The 22,060-nt window shown below is 32.1% G+C and overlaps 3 protein-coding genes across 11 annotated transcripts; 1 reads left to right on the forward strand and 2 right to left on the reverse strand.

The window, feature by feature from the left end:
* Positions 1-2,187: 2,187 nt before the first annotated feature.
* LOC121121110 (uncharacterized) lies at positions 2,188-4,556 on the reverse strand. The gene is made up of 2 exons (XM_040715991.2): positions 4,140-4,556; positions 2,188-4,076 (listed from the first exon to the last, which is right to left on the reverse strand). Exons 1-2 carry the CDS (start codon positions 4,183-4,185, stop codon positions 2,596-2,598), a joined length of 1,527 nt encoding a protein of 508 aa, XP_040571925.1. The 5' UTR covers positions 4,186-4,556; the 3' UTR covers positions 2,188-2,595.
* Positions 4,557-4,972: 416 nt separating this feature from the next.
* Positions 4,973-5,665, reverse strand: LOC121121112 (ADP-ribosylation factor-like protein 1). Its single transcript, XM_040715996.2, has one exon. The coding sequence runs from the start codon at positions 5,477-5,479 to the stop codon at positions 5,021-5,023; it is 459 nt and encodes a 152-aa protein (XP_040571930.2). The 5' UTR covers positions 5,480-5,665; the 3' UTR covers positions 4,973-5,020.
* An 822-nt stretch (positions 5,666-6,487) lies between these two features.
* On the forward strand, positions 6,488-9,284 carry LOC121121111 (uncharacterized). 9 transcript variants are annotated; one of them, XR_011780971.1, is made up of 5 exons: positions 6,488-7,635; positions 7,699-7,950; positions 8,034-8,147; positions 8,240-8,812; positions 9,111-9,284. XR_011780971.1 is itself a non-coding variant. In XM_040715992.2 (4 exons), the coding sequence occupies exons 1-4, from the start codon at positions 7,126-7,128 to the stop codon at positions 8,612-8,614; spliced, it is 1,251 nt and encodes a 416-aa protein (XP_040571926.1). In that variant the 5' UTR covers positions 6,488-7,125; the 3' UTR covers positions 8,615-9,284. The 9 variants fall into 9 exon arrangements, 4 of the variants coding, with proteins under 4 accessions (XP_040571926.1, XP_040571928.1, XP_040571927.1 ...); XR_011780970.1 differs by having other exon boundaries at positions 8,240-8,803; positions 9,107-9,284; XR_011780972.1 differs by having other exon boundaries at positions 8,240-8,803.
* Positions 9,285-22,060: the final 12,776 nt, after the last annotated feature.

Raw genomic sequence — 22,060 nt, forward strand, 5'->3', positions numbered from 1 at the left:
AAAAAGATCTGGGATTTTTTTCTGCCTCCATTACTTTGGCACTCAACTTATGAGCATATCATATTACCAAAGCATTAGTGAGCGGCGTTTAATTGAGTGCCGCTCAAAATTGTGGAGCACGCTAATTGCGAGCAAAATCGCGCTCTCCATTTTAGAAGAGCGATAAAATTGCTTCAATTTTCACTCAATTATATAAATATGCATAAATTTTTCATATTCTGCATCATATCATATAATTTGAGAGTTAAAGAATAATTTTAAAGATAGAAATAAATATATTTGAAGTTATGTTTCAAGAAAAGCTAGAATCTTTTTTCTATGCTGTATCTGTGGCTCTCCTGTCTTCAGTTGACATGTTTGCCTCTCATGTAGCTGACCATTCTAAGGAGACTCATACATCAGTTCCCTTAGAAACACCGTTATCTCCTTCGTTTGTGGAGATTACCTTGTTAGATAATTTCGTTTATTTTTTAAAAATAATTTTCCCAGCTGAAATACGATTTTCTTGTATTTTTATGTTGTAAATTGGCATGAAATCTCAAAATATAACACAAACATAAGTTCAAAAACTTGAAACCCCTCTGTTTAAACTCAAACTAATTACCCAGTTTAACTGGATGATAGTGCACCAAACCTTGTAATTACATTCTCCCTAAGAACGTGGTTCCCCAAACTTTTTGTGCCCTTTTTGTCAAAGAATAAAATATTTAATAGTTAAAACATTGGATTAATCATTTAATGGATTTTTTTAAATTTTACTATATGATTTTAGATCTTTAAATTGTATTTATTCTTGTATCATATTTCTGTTCTTTTTTTGGAATAAATAATATATATAAATTTCAGGAAATTAATTGCAATCATAAAGATTTGTCAAATTCAAATACTTCTATTCGAGCAAAAAAATGGTCGCATCTCATTGCTTTAAAAAACAAGCAGGAGTGAGAGTTCACTACCAAATTAATAACTGAGTGGGATTTCTTGAGCGGACTAATGCTTTGCATATTTCCAATCCGAGTACTACCTCGAGTAATTAATAAAAGCACTAATATCTTCCATGTTACCAACATATACTTTTTTTAATTTATGATCACGAGGATTTTGACAACTTTAACATCTCTAATGACTAATATAGCTGTAAAAAGAAAAAATTGCTGGTAAAATAGTAATAACTAATAAGAATATCAGTTATCAATCCGCTTAAGATTAAAAGATTTCGTAATTGAATCAGTTTTCTGTTAATACATACAATATATTTTATACAACTGTATTTATCTGGGTTATTAATAACAAATGGCAGCAAAATTTTACTTTCTTACTTAATCTTTTAAACTCCATATCTGATTTTAGTAGTACTAAACGTGTACAGTATCCCTTCACTTATGTAATATATCGATTAATGAATAGTGATAGACCTAACGACACTAGAGTATTCAAATAATTATAACATTCCATCGTCATTGTCACAATTGTTAGCCATTCAATATATTTCATCAGTTATACAATATTAAACGAATGATGTCTACTTAACAATGTATCAATAAGTTATGACTCAATTATTTTATAGACTTTCTTCACAATGCATGATGAATCATATCATTTGACTGTATGTATAATGTATATTTTAAATGAAAGCATGTATATAGAGGGGCGACTGCAAAATTATAATTGGGGGGGGGGGAAAGAGGGGGCTTGGTTTTGGAATTTTTTGGAAAAAAATTCAAAAGAGGACAGCTGTTTGCAATAAATTACATTTTTTGAAAGAAATTTTCAAATATTTTTTTTTTTTTGAGAAAAATTTCAAAAATCTATAGCTATCTACAGAAAATTAAATTTTTGGAAAAAAAATTCTAAAATTAAATGTTTTGGCAAAAATAAATTGAATTTTTTGTAAAAAAAAAGTTCAAATATTAAATTTTCTAGTAAAAAGCAAAAATTCCATTTTTTTTTTGGGATGGGGGAGCTACAGCCTCGTTAGCCTATCCCTGTGGACGCCCCTAATATATTACTTAGATCAAAAAATAATCTATTTTTTTGCCTTTGACACATAAGATATTCCATGAACTCCTGTCCTATTTACCTGGGCATGATTTGCTTTTTTTAATTAAATTAAAGTAGCTATATAAATATTAATTATTCAAAATGATTATTTTAAATCTGAAAGATAAATAAAATGATTCACAGATATATGTTATGTCATACAATGTATTATTTATTTTCATAGCACTTTTTATCTAACTATAAATATATATTTTTGGATTGAAGTCAAGGCATCCATCTACACAATTTTTATGAAAATCAATAAGCATATATTTGAAATATAGATATTTATGCTATTTGCTCTTTATTTGACAAATTATATTTTTATCAAATAGTTAGTAGTTTTTGAAAATAACCAAAATTATTGAAATATCTTAACATTATTCTTAGGGTGTATGTTAAATAAGATAATACAAGAAAACCTAAGAATAGGTCGGCTGCAAAAGAGAATAAAATAGGATTTAACAATACAAACTTATGTCGAGATGGAATTGAGTTAATTAACATTAAAGCAATAATAAAAACACTCGAACAAAAACAAGTCAAGAAAGAAGCTTAAATATCTTTTTTATTCTCATCTTCTTTAAAAATGGTGCGGTCACCTTCTTTTGGGAAACTCATAAGAAAAGTTATAGCCAATTGTGGATATTCAAAACGCAATTCATTAAATGAGAGGAATTTGTCTTTATTATTTGATAATTTGAAGGAGAGGTTAGGATCATAATTAACATCTACAATTCTTACATCATCCTTGTACTCGGATAATGAGCTAATTTCGTTATTGAGGATTTCAGTAGCTTCAACAAATTCCTCATCACTGTCCCCATCATCACACTCATAAACGACACTCTCTTCATATTCTTTGACTTCAAATTTTAAATTATATCTCTTACTAAAGACCTCGATATAGTAAGAGGCTCCATTCCAGGTTCCCCAAATGAAAATGATTAAAATATAAGTGCAATTCAATACATAAGAAGTATATACAATCCAAACATACAAAAGAGTGATAAAAGTATAGACAAACTGTGCAGCAAAGAAAACAGCTTTCATTCTATACGCATCTGGATCTATGTCTCCAGACTCCGTGGTAGGAAGCTCAATCTTCCATTTAGCGCACAGATATGCAACAAGTTGATTTAAAGAGTTCTTTTTGTCACGAGAGAGGTAGCGATAGCTTGTCAAAAGCTCACTATCGTTGGCGAGAGTCCTTGATAAAGGAGATACTTCAATTAAGAAAACGTAAAGTGCCTGCCAAAGGAGATACGTTAGAAGAGGGTAAACAAAAGCTGTGCAGAAGTTGAGGCTCGAGGGTAAAAAATCCGGATTAATTAAACTCCATCTTGTCAAGTGGCAATAAACTGGAGCAAAGGCATGGAGAAAAAATGATGTAACTTTATCAATGCTATGAAACACAAGGGAGTTTTGCCAAACCACAATTGCCATAAGAATTGGTCCGTGAGAGAGAACATAATTAATTTTAAACCAAGTCTCAGATAAAGGAAAAAAGAGAGCTTGAATCATCGTAGAAATATTCAGAAAATAACAAAAATCCAATAGAAACATGTGATATTTTTCCTTTTTATAGGACATGTAGCGTGATACAAAAAGGAAGCTAAGAAGTCCACTGAAATAATATGGAAAGACTGAAGGCATTCGATGAATGACCCATTGTGTTAAACAAATTATGAGAACACCAAGAGTAAAGGAGACTTTATCCAACATTTTAACTTGAGGAGTTTCTTTAAGATGATCACGGATTCGTTTGTTTGGATCACCAGTAACAGCGGCACGAAACTGCCGCTGTGCCTTTGCTGGCACATCTTTAAACAGATTTTCAACATTTCCATGACGATTAAGACTCTTAAATCTTCTAACTAAAGTGATGTGTCCATCAAGATCGACTTTGTATTGAAAAATTTTATTGTTGCCACTGACTAGATGGAAAGCTTTTCCTTTAAGACTATGAAAAAGTTTGGAACTCTTATCTTGTAGACCGTTTTTGAGCTGATCAATGAGGTTTTGAATATCTGGAACTAAGACAGGATGGATTGATTAGATATTATTTGATGAGTATAATAATAATAAAAAAAACATACATCCAGATGATTGTAAATAATCTTCATCAATGACTGAGGACTCCATGATACATTAATAATTAATTAATTGTATATACTTATGACAATTATGAATTATTCAGTACGAGCAATAACTAGTACTGCACTACCACTTATTAGCTATGACTTATGAGATAGTATTGAGCAAAATAATGTTTATTTTTCAATTGCGAAGAAAATAATATCGAATATGTATGTGGGTCTGCTCTTTTCCCTTTTCCTCTTCCTATTACGACTAAGATTATGCTTGTCACTATGTAGCATATTATTGAATACAACCTTACATGCACACCTACCTAAGCTGGCCTAAATAAATAAAGCTCATATATATATATATATATATATACAACTTAATGGTAAAGTAGTGGGAATAACTCTAACTCCTATCAACCCAGCAATGATAAAAATCATTAGATGTAGTCTTATATATATTAAAAACTAATTTAAATTATCATCTTATCACATCAGTTATGATAATCATATATTCCACAATTTAATCAAAAATTAAAAACAGATAAAAATATATTAGATATTCAATAAATAAAGTGTTGCAAGAAAAGAAAAGAAAAAGGAAATAATAAATGACTATTTGCGTTCTTGAAGAATATTGGTGAGCCATTTCATGGATTCGTCGAGTCCTTCTCCTTTAAGAACACTCGTCTTAAATAGCTGAAATGTCCTGTCCTTTAGAGAGGAGAGACCTAAAGCAGTGTGTACCTAAGGATATAATAATTGAATGATTAACATAGCATATGAGTATCTAATTGAGTAGATGGCAAAGTGACTGGGGGAAAAATAAATATGTAAAAGAGATAAAGATGAATCTACTATTTTATTGGAATAATGCCTTGGACAAAAGCCCCCTATTTTGCTGTTCCTGAATAAAAGAAACAAGACAAGAGTTGTGTCACCTCTGCTAATGACATGGCTCCTTCCATATCCTGTTTATTGGCCATGACTAAAAGGATGGCGTTTCGAAGCTCGTCCTCCTCCAACATGGAAATAAGTTCCCCTTTGGAAATCCCTATCCGTTCCCGGTCTGCAGAGTCAACTACATAAATGATTGCATCCGTGTTTGAGTAATAACACCTCCAATAGGGCCGAATACTCGTTTGTCCTCCCAAATCCCATACCTGGAACTTGACGTTATCATAGACAACTTGTTCCACATTGAACCCAATAGTTGGGATTGTGCTCACAACTTCTCCGACCTGGAGTCGATAGAGAAGTGTCGTTTTTCCAGCTCCGTCGAGTCCAAGAATAAGTATTCGAATCTCTTTACTACCAAAAAAACTCTTGAAATAACTCAAGGCTCCTCCCATGTCCAATGATGAGAGAGGTGGAGTTGCTCAGGAGGAACTTGTGAGACTCAAGAAGACCGAGAATCCTTTCCACAATTATTATGAATGTTATAATACCTATCACTAGTAGTCAGACTCTATGGATCATCCTTCAGCATCGAATCATCACCACTTTACTTTGATGGTGACGTGATCGGACACATACACACACCTGTCTCTCATGACGTCATCGGTAGACAGACTTTGCCATGACGTATCTCTAAAACAATCGGCTTCAATGCCTATGCCTTTATAGGGCAATCCCACTCATGACAAAAAACTCTCAAAATAAATAGGTCCTTAATGTGATATTTTGAGGCCCCGCTTTGTACATTGAATTATGTACTTACTATTCAGCATCTCTTGCAAATGATGGCCACAATGTGCCATATCCGAGTGGTGATACCGATATATATTTAGTATCTCCATGCATTATCAGGGGTGAATCCCTTGAGGTGCATTAAAAATAAAAGTGAATTCAATTTAAAATCAGCAAATAGAAGCAGTGACCCAAAAACTTAAATACATAGAGTAGACAATGTGCATGTATATCGATCGATTCATATATGTATATGTACATAAAATGTATTTTAAGATCGTTTTCCGTTGTGCTGAGGTAAACCTGCTATTATTATTAAGGGAACAAAAGAACAAAGGCCTCCATAGTGCCGGCTTTTGTTTAATGTTGTCGTTGTAACTCTATTTTCCACATGGAGTGTGTGTACTACTCACTACTACTAATAATAGTGAACATGGCAGGCCTTACATGATTTTACCCTCTTTATTCTTTCCTTTTTGTAGAGGGAAAGAGAAAAAGCAGGCCTGTAATCATTCCTTAAAAATAAAAGAGTCCTCCAAACGTACCTACGCATCATATATAATAATATGTTATTATTATTTTCCATATAATACAACTCACCCCAGCAGGCCTCCTTCTAAAAGGGAAGAAAAAAGAAATTCAACCAATAAAAATCATCCCCCTTACTTCATGGCATAAAAAAAAGAGGCCCGGGTTGGGCTGTCTAGACATATACACACAAAACACGCAGTTCGCAACCCCCTTCCTTCCCCGGTCCTCCTTCTCACTCTCTCACTCCCTTCCTCCCCTTCTTCCCCCTCCCCCCCTCCTTCCCTCCCTCTCCCCTTTGCCTTTTTCTTTTGTATATATTTTGTTTAAAGGGGGAGAATTGGATGATATTCTTCTTCTTAATATATCTGCGGGACACGAGGGCGCATTCCCTTTCTTTATTCAATGCCTATCGCTTTTTTTTAGTGTGGATGTTTTCATCCGAAGTACGTACGAAGGGGGTTATTATTTGAAAAAGGGAAGAAAAGAAGGAGAAAAGAAGAAGAAGAGACTGAGACGAGGGGGGAAGCCGAGCTCTTGTTCGCTTCAAATCCAACTACGAACAAACTTCTACTACTTCTAGTACAACTAACAGCTATTTACTACTACTACGAGGGTAGTTCCTACAACTTGTATCCTCACTCCGCTCACCGCTCACACCACTAACACGAGTCCATGACTACAATGAGGCAGGACCACTCCAGACACTAATCGCTCCTTCTCGTGGAATCCTTGCAAACCCAAATCCAAGCCTCAGCCTCAGCATCTACACCAGGGACCAATGGATGAAGAGGATCAGCTCCTTCTCAAGTGGGATGATCACCACAAGTCCTTTTTCTCTCTTGCTTCCGAGCTTATGGACCGTGAGGAGCTCATCGATGTGACCCTCATCACGGGCGATTCCTCCTTCCCGGCACACAAACTCATTTTGTCCATTTGCTCTCCCTACTTCCGCTCCTTGTTCGTGCGCAACCCTTGCTCCCACCCCATGGTCGTTCTCAAGGACGTGGAGGCAAAGTATTTGCGGCTCCTTCTCATCTACATGTATGAGGGCCAAGTGGCCTGTCCCTCGGCAGAGCTGAGCGGTCTCTTGGCAACGGCCAAAAGTCTTCAGATTCGAGGCCTCCTTGAGCTGGAAAAGAAGAGGCGGAGAGCCACCTCCTCCTCGGACGATCACTCCTCCTCATCCGCCTCAGGGACTCTCCACCCTCTCCACACCCACAACAACAACAACAACATCCTCGTGGAAGAAGAAACGCTGATGAAGAACGAGCAGTCCTCTCCCCTGGATGTAAGTTTGTCCATTCTCTTGGCACTTGGCGGAGCCCCTGACTTAGTTCTCTCCTTTCTTTAGATGCATGTAGACGAACGCGCGTCGCCTTCGCTCCAGACCTACGTGAAACCCAATCAGGATTCCTCCCTCATGAATAACAACAGTCATAACACTCATGGCGGCTCCCATGCCCCTTCCAATGGGCTCAACTACACCACTAAAGGAGCAAGCTCTGGCCAGCCACCCTCATCCAACATGCTGCCTCCTAATGCATTAGATCCCTCTGATCCCATGGCATCTATGAATGCACTATTGGCAGCAGCGGCCTCTCAGGTAAGGAAAGGGCATTCCCTTCTGCTTGTAGTTCGTTTTTGAATCATTGAAATCACATCCACTTCCTCCACGTCTCACTTTAGCAGGTACAACAAAATCATCAAATTAAAGGCGGCGATAAATCCAACTCCAAATTGGATCCCAATAATTCCACGTCAGCCTCGAATGAAATCAATCAAGCAGCTGCTATGGCCAATGTAAGTGCTTTGTTTTATTTTTTGTACAAAAAAAATAATTGCTTATTTCCTTTTCGCCTTAAATTGTGAATTCATAATGAATTGTCTTCTAGTTACAGCTTTATTACTACATGCAAAAGGTGGCAGGCATTGGAAATGGAGGACCTCCTAGCTCCACTCCATCATCTAGTAGTCCCAAAGAAAGGAAGGAATGTCATGTCTGTGGTAAGACACTCTATGATCGCTCAACTTGGAATCGTCACATGCGGATTCACACTGGGGAAAAACCCTATCCCTGTCGTTTTTGTGGAAGGCGTTTCCGGACAAATTACAACAAGTTAGGTCACGAAAAGAAATGCCCAGATCGCCATAATGGGGAGGGTACAGACGGTGGTGGTAGGGAAAAAGGCTTAGCGCCATCAGCAAATAAAAATACCAATAACACTTCATCCTCCAATAATAATAATACGTCGGTTACTATATCCTGATCATGTATTTCAATCCTGCAAGCAATCGTCGTCGTCGTCAACCTGATCTCATATCGATCTCAAATAAGTGTTATATACATAAATATTATATAAAGATCTCATTTTTTATATTTTACAAGCATAATTTAAAATCAATTGTAGAAAACAAACAAACTAATTAGAAACAAACAACAAAAAAAAAAGACATAAGTAAATCTGGTGAAGATGATCTCAAATCTTTTATATAAGCTATAATATAAACATACATATTTATATATATATTTTTATACTTTCTACTATTACACAGTACTTTTTACATTTTTTTGCTTTCAAAAGTTAATTTTTTGATACTTTTTTTAAGTTCCTTTTCATAAGTGTAACTGAAGTAACAACCTACTACATTCATTCAATTGTTTATCTTCGAATTCAATAACTGCCAATTTTTCAACAACAAATAATAAGAATATCCTGTTCCTAACATGTGTTTTTTTTTTTTTTTCTGTTAATGCAAAGCTAGCTAATAACGAGCTTCGAATGGGAGATCTGAGCTTCTATTATTATTATTACTACAATTATAATTACTATTAATTATTATATGTACCTATACACAACTTTTTTTTTCTACTTTTATAGATTTTCTCTTCTACTTTTCATATGAATATATATTTATAATACCTTTTTTGCCTACTTACGTTCGTTGACTTATTTCCATTCGTCTGTTTTAAAAAAGTGCCAGATAATCTTTTTGATTACATCTTTAATAGATTTGGTCTTAACTTGATTGTCCCTTTGTCATACGTATCATTTAATGCATGTGTATTTGAGTACCCGACTCAATGGATGCTATTGCAATGGTATAATCAAAGGCCTATGAAAATTAACGAACTTCTTACATATGACCTTCCAGTGTTGCATACTTATTGCCTTATCAGAAAAGTGCCTAAACCTTATGTTTATGAAAAACTACAATTATAATTTTAGAGGCATTTTGTTTTTCTATTGGAAAATCATTCGGTTTTTTAAAATGTATCTCAGCAAAACCAATCTGTCAACTACTTTGAATAACAAAATAATTCTCTTTAAGTATCAAAAGTTCCGATTTCAAAAAATCTTTAATTTCCAATTATACAAGAGGTTTTTGTTCCTAGAAATGGACAAAGTTTCTCATTTCGAAAAATCAGATAAAAGCAGACACATACATTAATCTAGTGGGCGTTATAGGGTTAAAATGAGCCTCGATTTACTATATATATTTATGCATTAGTTACAAAGTATGCATTAATTCTCTTATTTCCACAATATTGAATATGTTACTAAGAAGAAAAAAATGCACGTCTGGTTTTTTTTTCTTATTAAGAATGAATTGGGGGGAGAGGGGATAATGCGCATGCGTTTATTTAAAAAAAAAAAATGGGTTTAATGATTTGACTTTTTTTCAATGTTATCAAAGTTATTTTTAATTTTAATAGAAATTTATACAATTAAAAAATATAATCTATTCTATAATGAAGGTCAACTGCTTATGTATGAGGCCTTAAAAATCTCCTTCTTACCAATACTTTAAATTGTTTTGATTTTAAGGCCGAAGATCTCATTCCATAGAATAGATAAGAAGAGACTATAAACACTCACATTATTTATCATTTTTGGGTGTCTTTATTTTTTGCTAATCGCGTACCCCAAATTTATTGGAAGGGGTCTATGTCTTCGCCTTCCTCCCCTTGGACTTACTAATATAAAATATATAATACTATTAATTCCTAATACAGCAACCCTTCTCTCCACAATGCTAATTATATGGTTTTTATAATTGTAAAGTTCACATTTTTATGAACGAGGATTTAAATAGATATATAATTACTATTAGTTTTTCCATACGATATCAGGTTTTGATTATTTTTTTCATATGGATACATGTATTTGTTTCAAATTTAATGGTAATTTTCAATAAAGTAATCCAAATTATCTTTAAACACCCTTTCTCTTCATTTGATCATTATGACCTATAAACTGTAACGATTAAATCTGGAAATGTGTATATGATACATAAATTAGTTGCGTTCTTTGATAAATATATGGTTTTTTAAGTAATTTTCAGAGATGAAAAAAGTCCTTATACTGGCAGTCCAAGTCAAGTATCGCAAGTCAAGTCCTTGAATATTTTCATTGACTCCAGTTCAAGTCCTCAGATATATAAAGATACTTTAAATTGTATTTTATATTCTGTGATAAAATTGTAATAACTCGATTCCAGTCTAGTCAAAGTCGAACCTAAGTCAAGTTACAAGTTTTGCAAAATATTGACTGGAGTCCAAGGGCCTATTTCTGGTAATTTTTGAGCAATGAATATTTTTTTGATCCCGAAAATGTTTTTGAGGGTGAAATATGTTGTTAATATTCTCAAAATTCAATAATTATATTTTTTTTCCGGACACAATTAACTTTTTAAGTATATATGTATTTCATTCCAATATTGCTAAATGCAAAATTTAAAGCTTTCCTTGTTCTCAAATTACCTGTTATACACTTCTGGAAAAGATAATTATCCAGGATTTTTTTTTTAATGTTCCTTTAATTAGTTAGATGGTGAAACCCATATATATAAAGTATATTTCTTTCTCTAGGAATCACCTGGGCGCAAACGTACACCCATCAAATTCAAGAGAATAACTCTCGAGCGTGAATTTTTCTATTACATTCAAGTCTGAAGACTTAACGAACCAACTCAATACATTATTATATTGGTGTTGCAACCACTTTTTGGCTATTTTCGAAGGGATAATGGTCACATTGTACAGTTGAAAAATAGGATTTTTAGTTTAAAAGCGATCTAAAAATTAATTTGAAAAAAAAATGTGTAACCCTTTAAATCAAACTTATTTTCGTTAGAAAATATCACATTCCCGTTTCTTTGGGGTTTCAACTGTATCCCTTATTTATTCAAGTCATATCATCTTATAAATCAGAATAGAAGCTGAAGCAGAGTCATAAGGGCCGCCTCTCAGATTTTTCTTCGGGGAAGACTTAAAATTTGTGTACCTAAAAAAAAAAAAAAGATATGGGATAGGTCATACTTTTTGAGTATGCCACTAGGAAATTTAAATATATGGTAGTGTTTGGGGCTATGTCCAGTTTATCTATCCATGATCAAGTTAACTGATAAGACTTTTCATTTTCCATTTAACATAAGTCCGTTTGTTTATGTACACTTTTTATATATTTGATATTCCAATCAAATATAATCTATACTATTAAAGCCCTTTTGTTTAATAACGCCTAGGTCTAAGCATTATTTTAATATATATTAATAATTGAAACTTATTGATCCGTTGTTCTAACTTGCTCTTACCTAAAAAATATTTCATATTTCGGCAGAATGCATTTGGTGGTTATAATCGGAAGATACACTTTTAACAAACAAATGGAACATTCTAAGTAAATGTTTTTAAAATATTGTTTGTATCAATCCGATGGAGCTGAAAATTATAATAAATAAAAAAGAGTGCATACTTCTTCTTGGTCCTCTGGTTTTTCTATATAAATTTATAATGTAAATAACATTTCCTTTTTAAATTATTTATCCTTAATTTTTACGGAACTATTTCAATAGCAACACTCAACCTCGTGCATTAAAAAATCCAATAAAAATCTAATCCTATATAGTATTAAAATAATTTATGTTTATGTGTGTGATGTAAAAAAAAAGAACTCTTAGAAAAAAAATCATTAAATGCATTTATTTCAAAAACGGAGACAGATACAGACTTAAAACATGAATAAAAGTTGTTCAAAATTTTGAGTTAATTACGTCAGGCTATGTTTAACTATGATCAGACCCAGAGCGTTAATCCGCTCAAGAAATCCTGAGCGGGCTCCCACTCGTTTTTGTAAAGCAATGAGCGTGCTCCCGCTCAATAAAAAATGAGCGGCGCTCATTTTTTCGCTCGTATTTGAACTTGACAAACTCTTTATGTATGTATGTTACAAAAAAATCCAATTCCGTTTTTCCCCTTTTAAACCTACTTTATCTAATAAATAATGGTAAAATAGACATTTTGATACCAAAATCATGTCTCTAGCTCCAATATTATGGAAGTTATGCCCAATGTATCAAAGGAATTTCAGTCCATTTTTTCGTAGTGTTAAATCTGTTAATGTTATAACCTACACCAAAATATGTGATATAATAAAATATGATATTTCAATAAAACAACACAACTTTCTGAAACATCAAGAGAATTGAATGAAATTTTCATGAATTAAAGAATAAAGTACTGTCCAAAAGATAATATTTGTAAATACCTGCAATTGAATTATATAATATGAACAAAGTTGATAATCCTGTAGGGAAAAACGCGTGCAAAGAGAAGGATGGGGGGAGAAATACTTATGGTATCATTGTTTAAAATACTGATGTGAGTATCAGCTGCCTGCTTTATTATGATTTTTGAGGGTATAACGAAAGTATTTATTAGCAAAATTTTTAATGAAGATATACTACGTATAATTGACTTAGACGTTTTTTATCCGGTACAGTAGATTTGAAAACGTCACACTCCATGAAATTGTAATTCATTATGAACCATATTCTCAGAATAATAACTAATGAAACGACAAAGTAGAGTCAATCGAAATATATTTGAAGTTCCAAATTTAAAAAGAAGGCTTAAATTAAATATAATCATATAACTAATGATAACAATAAACTATAACTACAGAATAACAAAATAATAGATTGCTCCAAATAATATTTTCTTGCTCTGACATCGGAATTCAGTTAAATATATCATAACTTTAGGTTGTAAAACACAAGTTAGACGTCGAGTTAAATCAAAAAGATCATCAACCTTTTTTACTAATGTGGAAGTTGCTATATACAATTGAGCACAGGATAGATATCGATGAGATCTAAATAATTATTAATAATAAAGTAAATTTCAAAATCATAAAATTAGACAATACATATACTAATAAAAAAAATGTTAGAATTAAATCCATCCTACAGATTTAGCGCAAAAGTTAATTATGTAGTAATGTCCGGCGATATTACTCCTTATTAATAGCATCAAAAATATTTCCCCCTCCCCCCGTTATTTATGCTTATATAACAACATATCATAAAGGATACACCCAATTGCTAATTATAATGCTACACCCAACTGCTAATTATAATGCTACACCCAATGTAACTACCCCCGTTGATTTTGCCTTTTATGAGTATTCTGAGCACCATTTCTAGGAGCTTATCAACCATAGCTAATCCTTAAGTGATAAAAAAGTAATATTTATTGACTATGTAACATTATATTATTTTATATATGTACCCAAGTCTTTCAGTGAAGAAACTAATGTCAGACAAAGTAGTTGCAAACCATCCAAAGCTACTACCCCCGTTGTTATGACCATTTAAGCACTTGTTTTAGCCATTTAATGAGTTGTGTATCATAATTCTGGATAATTTTAGCTAAAATAGAATCATATTTTATGATTAGATTTTAAAAACAAATGAATACTTACTGTTAGATGGTACAAAATTTAGAGTTCCATTTCGTAATCTAAACATTCTGAAAAATATCTTAACTTCACAATTTACAATGGGGTTATTTCTATAAATGACATCATTACCAACATCCTCCATTAATTAACGATGGTTCCTCGGGAAGGGACGAATTTACCCATGTATTTCTCCATAATTTTTTTGAACATAGGATGATTAGCAATGGATAAGGTTATATAACATGCAATAAGCATCTTTGTGAGATCAAAGTTAAAGATTGACTTGATGTATTAATCGTTAACTTGATTTTATAGATGAATATCCATACTCTTGATATGAGATGATGATAATGAGTGGCGTGTAATTCTAGACAGGGGACTAAAGTCACATTTAAATCGACAAATTCGACAAACCATCTGTTTCTCATCCGGTAAGTATTTTCCTAATTCCTGGGCCTCCGTTTTCAGAAATCCAGACAGAAAACGACTTTAGTTTAGGTATTTTATTCAGTTCTCTATCGAATATCAGCATGTAATATTATATTAATAATGAATTATATAGACGGGAATGATAACGTTCTTCATAGAAGAAGATGTATATTATTTAATCAATGTTGTCATAAGTATTTCTTCCCTTCTCTTCGCACGCTTTTGTATTCTTACCAAAATGATCAACCTTAAATATGAACCACGCTCTCCATACAATTAATGATAGTTATTGAAAAAAAAGGAGAGGTTAAAAAATAAAAGAAAGTACTTTCATATTGCGCAGTAATAAAGATTGAAGGGGCTAATGTCGGGCTAAAATTGATGTACGTTGCATAATCAGATTTTTTTAAAACTTCACCAAAGACTAGAAAAGTTAATTTTTTAAAGTCCATATTAATTTTTATTTGATCCATTACACTTTATTTGTAATGTTGAAAGCTATCTTGAAATAACTTATTTTATACCGAATAGTGCAATTAAACAGCAACGGATTGAAAAAAAAAAAATTAAACTGGTTGAAAGATTAAAAATATATTTACATTAAGTATAAATGTCATCAAATTGATTCCCCCAACATCCAGCATTTCTACAGGAATCTCCGAAATACTTATAAACTTCCGCGTACATCTTCTGCAAGATATTCAATACTTGACCACCTTTTGAAAATACTCGCTCAACGGCAGTGTTGTATTATTTTGTAGAAATATTTTTTGAATTTTTGGAAAGGGTTTAAAAGGTTTAAAGAGTTGTCTTCTAAATTAATAAAATTTTCTACAATTTCAGCGGCAGTTTGATTTATTTTGAATTTTTTCTTCATTGGGAAAAAGGTTGATGTTGACTCAATTTTTTCTAAATCCTCAGGATTTTCACAAATAATTTCAGTTTGAACAAGAAGGCTAACCTCATCAACTAAGACTTTTTTCATATGTTCTTGTAATTCGGGAGAATCACTAAAGCATACCAAATCTTTAAATAATGGATGAGTAGTTGTAGCTAACAAGTGGATCTTATCCTTAAAAAGGTGTCCGAATTTTTTTTTCGATTCCAGCAATTCCTTGCAATATATCTATGTCAGCTGCAAAATCCTTAGAATACAAAATGTATTCATTAATTAAGTCTATCTCTGCTTTGCTGAAATACATTAATCCAAGATTGTCAAATAACTCATGAGTTCATCCCTACATTTTTCAAGAGCTCTGGAAATGTCCAAAACACCATCAAATTTTCCATTCCACCTTATCTCATTTGGGACTCTCAGAAGTTTTCCTAAAATATCTTTAATAGTTTCAACTGCAATAATACTAGGACTTTGTTTGTTCCAAAGTGATAGACATTTTCCAAAAGCTTTGTAAAATAATTTTTTAAACACAAGATCTTTGAAAGCTGAATTTATATCTTTTGTGCTATCAAATTCATACAGTGAGCCGTACATCCGAACTGATTTGGTGTGTCGATGTTCATGGAAAATACGTCTAAAAACTAAGAGGGAAAACGCTTATAAATTATTATTATATTAGATTGATTCTAATATCAGTTTTGTAAAATATTTTCTAACCTTAAAACGATAATAAATAAATAAAATTATTATCTATTATTCAGACGAATGTATATGTATATAAATCAGAAAGGAACATTCGTGCTTGATTAGATCTAAATGCAATTCTGCCAAATACTCAAATTACCATTACGAACAATTATAAAGTGATATAATTAACATTACCACAAGCAAATCAGATACTATTAAGTGCTGATGGAAAGTGGTTCCTAACCGGTGTATCTTGAGGCAAGTTCAAGTGTGCCGGACGATTTATGAAAACCATACATTATTTGCAAAAGCTTATAATAATCAATATGATTGGTTTAATTAAAATAGTTATATCAAGAAATGTATATGTCTTTTGGTGTGCATCGGGCAGAAAAAGTTTGCGAACCACTGTCTTAGGGGACATGTAATTACAAGGTATCCTGCAATTTCCTGATAATTAAGCCAAATAATTAGTTTGAAATTAAACACAGGCTTCTCAAGTTTTTTAACTTAGGCTTGCTTGAGATTTTGAGATCTTATGTCAATTTACAACATAAAAATATTAGGAAATCGTATTTAAGTTGGGAAAATTCGTTTTATAAAAAAGAAAGATTTATCTTCCAACTTAATTTCATCACACGAAGGAGATGGAAGTGTCTCTGAGGGAACTGATGTCTGAATCTTCATAGAGTGACCAGTTACATGAGAGGCAAATTTGTCAACCGTAGACAGCAGATAGCCACAGATACAGCATAAAAAATATTCTAGCTTTGCTTGAGACATAACTTTAAACGTCTTTTCTTGTAATCTTTAAAATTATTCTTTAACTCTCAAAATTTTCGATGTTATCACGTAAGATGCAGAAAACTGAAAAAGTAATACAAATTTATATAAATGGGCGGAAATTCGAGCGATTCTTTCGCTCTTCTAAAATGGCGAGCACGCTCCCTCTCTCGCTCGTTATTCAAAACAATGAGGGCGCTCCCACTGAAGAATTTTGAGTGGCACTTAGAGCAGCGCTTACTAATGCTTTGATCAAACCAAATTCCTGGGCTCTGGAGGGCAAGTTTGTTTTTTCGCTAATAAGCAGATTTTTTTCATAATACAAGATCGATTCCCCGTGTCTTTAAGTTTTTTTAAGTTATGGGCTGTCGATTCGAAAATGTAACTTTAAAAAATAAAAATAAAAGAAACGAATTATTGTCTTATTAGAAAAAGGAAGAACGTATACTAAACACGAATTAAAAAAGGGAATTAGTCAAATTAGTAGTTTCTTCAAGTATCAGTGGTGGGGTTGCATCCCGTTTTGGGACTTGACGGTACCCAAAAACATCCCTAATATTCGGGGTATAATTGGGGGGGCTCTTAGTCGTTTCAAGTATCGGCGATGGATTGCATCCCGTTTTGGGACTTGGCGGTACCCGAAAAGACCCCCAACATTCGGGGTATAATTCGGGGGTTGTAACTTAAGTATTGCTGGTACTCGAAAACACCCCCAAAATTCGGGGTTTAAAATGACAATTCATAAATTCCCCGTTTTCTCATATATTTATACGAAATGGTTTTATACGAAATTGTTTTTATACAAAATGTCCTTAAACGAAATTTTTTTATACGAAATGTCCTTATATGAATATGTTTACCTATTACACAAAGACATCTTTTACTACATGACTTGAATGCCTCACGTAGCCTATTAAAAGTGCGGGCTGTTTTCTTTAGTTACATTCAATACATAGAAGTGAAGTGAAGAAAAAATTATTCAGTTTATTTGGTCATCAATTAATTATAATTATAACTCACTAATCGAAAGTTGAACATGGGTTCTAGTTAACTCTTATTAAATTGAGACTTAGAACTCCAGGAGGACTCGATATGGACTAAAAAAAAGAAATTTCAGATTTGACTAGGACTCAATTTGAAGAACTCGTAACTCGTCTAGAATTCGTCGTAAAGATCCATAAGGTTCAGATTTTAATGAGACTCAAGGCTTGAAACTCACTAACTCACGTACCCAAAAACTCGCGACCTGACTTGGAGTCGTATTATATTGGACTTTACTTTTGAGACTTCACTCGAGCTTATCTCTCAATTCAATTCAACACCAGTTCCACTTAGCTCTTACTAAATTGGGACTACTTCAAACTCCACGAGGACTCGATTTGGAGTAGAAAAAATAAATTAAAGATTTGACTAGAACTGGATGTAAAATACTCTTAACTCGACTAGAGCTCGTAGACAAGGTTAAAATTTTAATAAGACTCGAGGCTTGAAACTCTTTAGCTCACATGTCCAAAGACTTTCAACTTCACTCGAGCTTATCTCTCAACTCTACTAGTTGTCTTCAAAATTACTTGTGAGCAGTTACGTTTTTGAATATGAATATATTTATTAAAACCATGCACGAAATGACAAATCAGTGAATATGTTAGTGTTACCACTATAAGTTACTTGAAGATAATTAGAATTTTTTTTGGATGAAGGACAATTTTTCACTTCATATATCTTTTCGCTTTTTACTGGAATGTGTTGAGTTATTAATTATAGATATAAAATTTTTCATCATTACATTAAAGAACTTTTTTGATATATGACGAAAAAAATCTACGAAGGAATGACCCCCATCACATACAATTGTTAGTATGGAACTAAACTCTGTTTGTTCTTGGATTCAAATAAGATATATGTTTAAAGATAAGATTTGATTCACTGAAATAAAAAAATAATGCCCTTGTTTCATTACCATTCATAATTTTCTTATATAGTTTAACAGCGAAACCACAAGATAGATATACTTTATCAGAATGGTGAAACTAATCCACTTCTATTATTCATGTTTAACAAATTTTCTTTTAAATGTTTGAGCTCTACTAAATCACTCGATAGGATCGGAATTAATCTTTCCTAGAAGAACATAATCCATTCCTTTGAATTTTAATATATATATATATTGAAAGTTCAATCACACGAGCCAACGAATGTTTTACAGTGTAAAAATTTTCCATTTATAAACTTAATTTATTTAAGTTATCCCATTCACAAATCCAGTTGAGAAATTGTTTTAAGAAAATGAGGGTTTCACAATCCCTAAAATCAACAACTGTCCTATTATCTTTCAAACTATGGTCTTCGAATTTATTTTTTACATTTATGCGACACCAGAACTCTTTTATCAAGTATGAAAAGTTTGCCGTTTTTCCCCATCTTAAATTCGTATTTTCATACGCCCTCAGACCAGATATAGTAGAGTCATGAAAGAAACAATCAGCCAGTTTGACATTAGTTCGCTCAATGGTTCGTGGATGAATTACTTTATCATTAATTTGTGCGCATGCTTCAGTGGAAAGAACTTTTCTTTTTCATATAAATTACGAATCTGATTGAAATTCGCAGACATTTAAGCTCGATTAAATGGTAGACAATCAAATATTGTACGAGTGAGTAGATTATTATATATATTCTTAAAAATTTGAACTATGTCAAATAGAAAATAAATTTTATTTTCGGGGAGTATGGATTATCAATAGAATGGTCATCATTTTTCAACATTGTCTTGAAGATTTTTTTATTGCAAAAGTGTCCATCCGTTATTACTGCTACGACATTAAATCCAATGGAGCGTACCATTTTCAGAACAAAATGAAATAAGGAATGTATTAAATCAGAAGTTAGTGTTGAAGCATGAATAATTACAGGAGTATCCTTCAATGTGCCAGAAATTCTATTAATGAAAAAACACAACAATGTTTTTGTAGACTCCATGTCTCTAGCTCTGTAATGTTCCCTTTTGAATATTGAATTTTTTGCATGACATACAATTCCTCAATGATGGTAGATACTTTATGATCTTTATCTTGTATGTTTTTATTTCCAAAGATACTTCATTAATGTACTTCCTTATTGAGAAACCAAGTTTAGGTATTCAACTATTTTTTGATTTCTAATATAACCATAATTACAAATATTTTTTTATGAGCTTCAACTATAAACTTTACCCAACAATTGAACTGTATAAGGAAGATAAACTACTACCTTTATCCGTAGTGAGCCATATAGTGCCTTAAAAAAAATCAATACCTGTTCCGAAGTATTGAATATTCTAGCACCTCTGAAGGGGCTTGAAACAAATTCCAATCCTGAACCAATTAAATACATTGAAGAAACAAGTTGAAGCTATATTGAATATTCTTTTCAGATGTTGAGGATGATATCGCTAAATCAATCAGTTTTCTTATAGAACAGTCTCTTTTGGTATTAAAACCTAACAGAGGAAAACTCTATTCTCCTACTCTTTTGACTGTTGCTTCTGTATGGGAAAAATATTTCACCAGCTTTATATAAATACATGTTTAAAGAAGGCCTTATATTACCAACAGTACGTTATTGGAAGGACTTATCATCTAATTTAAACGTTAAGCCAGATACTAATAACTCGAACTTGACTAAAAAAATATGGACTCCATTTTAATTCTGTTATTAACAATATTGTTCACCATAAATGCAAAAAAAAAAGAAATAACTTTAGTGAAAAAGTTATTTAATGGTTTCAGAGTAAACCGCTTAACCCAACTCCTAACGTTAAGGACTTTTTGAACGACTCATGATACAATTCAAATGAATGGGGTACTAAAAATGTGGTTATTTCTAAATTGTTACTTTCAAGCAAATTTTTTGTAAATTTTTTGGGGAAAAGTGAAATAAAAACCCACAGATATTCACAAAAAAAAAAAAATTTGTAAAAAAATTTCAAAATTTCATAGTTTTTCACAAAAATTTCAAAAATTACATTTCAAATATTAAAGTTTTTGGATTTTTTTCTCAAAAACCCATAGTTAACACAAAAAATTTCAAAAATTAAATTTTAAATATTGATTTTTGTTTGCAAAAGCCAAATTCCTTAATTTGGGAGGGCCACAACTTCTCCAACCCACCCCCTGCGGACGCCTCTGAATGTAATTAATTCTGATTTATTTAGTATATATTTTTTTTTTAAAAAGAGGACATATTTATCATTGGAAGTAAATCTCTTAATATAAACAATGTCTCATATTATAACACTTTGAGCATGATTAAGAATGATTTATCGGTTCCGGTTAATTTATAATCAACTTTCAATATCCTGATTGATTAAAGATGATAGAATCAAACAAAAATTGGCATTTCATTATAGTTTCAATTTTGTATGACATCACCTTCAAGGACCTTTGAAATTATATTTAATGATGCTTCCATCGCTTTGTCTAATAACATTTTTAATACATTTCTTAACCATTGAACGACGTAGCTCAATAAACAACACATTCGGGATAATTTATTCTCTTGAATTCAATGTGTGTAGGTTTGCGCCCCGGTCGTTCCTAGCGAAGAAATTATTCTTTATCAATATAGACAGTTAAAAGAATATTCCTAGGTCAGATGGAGTAAATGTAATACTAAAATGTTTACTTATACTTAATCAGTGCGACTCCACAGGACCAATTAAATGAACTTTAAAAAAAAATAGTACTTTTCTGAACTTCTTTTGGTTAGATAAGACCAGTATTCCGATCACAAATCTGAAAATATATATTCTTTTTCTATGGAATCCTGAGGTTATTTTGAAAGGACCAATGACTTTTAAAATTATGTTTTAATTAATTCAAAGGCTGGCGGGGAAATATCTAGGATATCTCAAGGATATAATTTTTTCAAATAAATATAAAGTTTCTTCTTTTTAAGCATTAATTTATTGTATCAATCATTTATGCATGTTGATAACTGTAGGAAAGCTTCTAACAAATAGACGTCTAACAATAAATGTCACTATTAGATAAATTAAGAGAAAATTGACTCTTAAATGACAATGCATGCAAAACACGCCCATATTTTCAATAAAATGATTAAATATAAAGATAAAAGTATTTAATCACGGCACAAGGAAAAAACCCCACACTAAATTATTTTTAAATTCATATGAA

The sequence above is a fragment of the Lepeophtheirus salmonis genome, chromosome 6 (genome assembly GCF_016086655.4).
Source record: "Lepeophtheirus salmonis chromosome 6, UVic_Lsal_1.4, whole genome shotgun sequence".
In the NCBI taxonomy this organism is placed as follows: Eukaryota; Metazoa; Arthropoda; class Copepoda; order Siphonostomatoida; family Caligidae; genus Lepeophtheirus; species Lepeophtheirus salmonis.